Raw genomic sequence first — 2,767 nt, 5'->3', positions numbered from 1 at the left:
AGAGAGAGAGAGAGAGAGAGAGAGAGAGAGAGAGAGAGAGAGAGAGAGAGAGAGAGAGATGTTTATATGTAATCCAATAAAAACATTCACTGTCCCTCTATTGGTAAGTACTCAAGGAAAAAATAAAGAAAGAAATGTCCATATGCAAGAACAAAACTTATCATTACCAGATTATCCAGCAATATTATTTATTCACAGAACATGAATGAACCTTTTGAGAAAGTTACAGGGAGAAAATTAATTTAATTCACTGAAGAACATGTACTGTATGATTTCCTTCAAATGAAATTTTGTTTTTGTTTTTGTTTTTTCAAGACAGGGTTTCTTTGTATAGTTCTGGCTGTCCTGGAGCTCAGTCTGTAGACCAGCCTGGCCTCGAACTCAGAAATCTGCCTGCCTAGGCCTCCCAAGTGGTGGGATTAAAGGCGTGTGCCACCATGCCCAGCCATTCAAATGAAATTTAAGAAGTGAAAACATGTAAGTAATATAATATATGTCTGAACTACCAGAATTCAGAGTTTGTTTGATATGTAAAAGTAAGAAAAATTGATTAAAAAATTTATAAATAATTAGATATGTGTATTTTTATGAAAGTGAAATAAGCATAATAATACTTATAGTATATACTTTCCTGAATCACATTAATCCCCTAAGTGTGTTCCTGTGATTATAATTAAAGGTATGTAATTTTTTAGATACAAAATCAGAGTACAGTCAATAAGGTTAAAAGAGAGCTGAATGATTTGCTTCAGCTCTTGCAATACACTAGAGATTGTGAGCAAAAAGTTCTCGGAGCTCATTTCATCCCTGACAATAACTAGCTATGTGTTTCAATTACATTCTCCTCTTTTTCTGCAATTTAGTCTTGTGTAGATAGAAAAAATTTAAGTAAATTTCAAACTATACAGAATAACTAAGTTGTTATTCCATATCAATAATTGATTTGAACTGCATTAGCAGAGCTTTAACATCCTGCTTATTCTACCTTCAGCAATCATATTTTGTTTTATTGCTTTTACTTTTTGAGTTGTTTTTCACATTCAAGAAGCCCACATAACTGTCTCTTCTTTGTACACTGTTATACAGACCAGAGCATTTGCATATTGGTCCCTAGGGAGGTCTTTGCCCTGGTGGCCTGACATAAAACCTCAACTGTCCTCTTGCCTCCACTGATCACTCTCCTATGTTCATTTCCTCAGAATGATGAGTCCTGCCCAGTTCCTGTTTCTGCTAATGCTCTGGATTCAGGGTAAGCAGTGTGGAAGGTGAGGGATGAGAATAGGGAGGGAGGGTGATCTCTGGATGCCTATGTGTGCTGGTCATTTGTGATGGGGCAGGTCACATTCTTCAGGAGGTGAGGTTTTGTTACATCCTAATGAGAAATTCCAGATGGAACATTAACTGTTCTAAGATCAATATTGTGACATAGATTGGATGGAATGGTATAGACTCTGATGTTTAGAACCTTCAACACTTATTTTATGACAAAGCATTTGATATATAATATTTTTAAATCTCAAAAACTGCCAGGAACTCACCTGAAAGGAACCACATAAAAGATTTCACAGAGTTTGTCCAGGATGTTTGCACATGACTTTGCACTATTGTATTGTAATTTCAGAATCCAGTGGTGATGTTGTGATGACCCAGACTCCACTGTCTTTGTCAGTTTCCATTGGACAACCAGCCTCCATCTCTTGCAAGTCAAGTCAGAGCCTCTTACATAGTGATGGAAACACCTATTTGAATTGGTTATTACAGAGGCCAGGCCAGTCTCCCAAGCGCCTAATATATCAGGTGTCCAAACTGGGCTCTGGAGTCCCTGACAGGTTCAGTGGCAGTGGTTCAGGGACAGATTTCACCCTGAAAATCAGCAGAGTGGAGGCTGAGGATTTGGGAGTTTATTACTGCTGTCAAGTTACACAAGCTCCTCACACAGTGATACAGACTCTATCAAAAACTTCTTTGCCTGGGGCAGCCCATCTGGCAATGTGCAATCTGAAGATGAGCAGAGAGCACCCTGTGTCTGTGTGAGAGGGAGGGGCTGGGGAACATGAGTACTTGTTTGTAGCTGTGAGCTCTGGCTAGACTCATCACGCTTTATGAGTGGTTTGACTAGATCTCAAGTGACACGAATTTCCTTCTTGTAATAGCCATCCTGTTGCCTCTCCATCAGGAGAATTGATTCTTGTTAATCTAGGTGAGTTTTGATTATTTTAACTCTTTTTCATTAATTCTTTGAGATTCATTTTTGTTGTTGTTTTTTTAACAATTTGCATTGGCAGTGAAAGCCTCCATTTAGTCATTAGCTTCTTTACAGAGACAATTAACTTCCCTTGCCCAAGTTGCCTTACAGAATCGAAGAGCACTTGATTTGCTGACTGCTGAGAAAGGTGGCACCTGTCTCTATCTGCAGGAAGAATGCTGCTTTTATGTAAATGAATCAGGTATTGTTTAAACTCTAATCCAATAGTTAAATAAACTTAAGTTGGAGCTCCAGAGAAATTAGTTTTCAGCCACTGCTGATAATTGGTTGAAGTCCTCCATGTTCACACTCTTGATGCCCCTCCTTGGGCTTTTAATAAGCATTTTATTATTAGTAACTTTGGGGCCTTTTATTTTTAACAGAATTACTGGTTTTATAAAACTGCAGATTGATTCCTTGGCATTGAGACCTGTTAGAGACCACGTTGAGAAAACCCAGGCATCTTACATCCCCAGCATCCCGCAGCACAGGCATTTTTACAGCATGCAGCTGGGAGCCATA

The 2,767-nt window shown here is 38.6% G+C and overlaps 1 gene segment (V, D, J or C); it reads left to right on the top strand.

Annotated features, from left to right (window-relative positions):
* Window positions 1–1,174: 1,174 nt before the first annotated feature.
* Window positions 1,175–2,034, top strand: LOC110314657. The segment is given in 2 exon segments: window positions 1,175–1,249; window positions 1,622–2,034. Coding segments are annotated over 2 exon segments (462 nt in total).
* The last annotated feature ends 733 nt before the right edge of the window (window positions 2,035–2,767 follow it).

This window comes from Mus pahari, unplaced genomic scaffold (genome assembly GCF_900095145.1).
Source record: "Mus pahari unplaced genomic scaffold, PAHARI_EIJ_v1.1 scaffold_12576_1, whole genome shotgun sequence".
Lineage (NCBI taxonomy): Eukaryota > Metazoa > Chordata > Mammalia > Rodentia > Muridae > Mus > Mus pahari.
The sequence above is the reverse complement of the archived record's forward strand: the minus strand, read 5'-3'. Positions and strand labels throughout refer to the sequence as shown.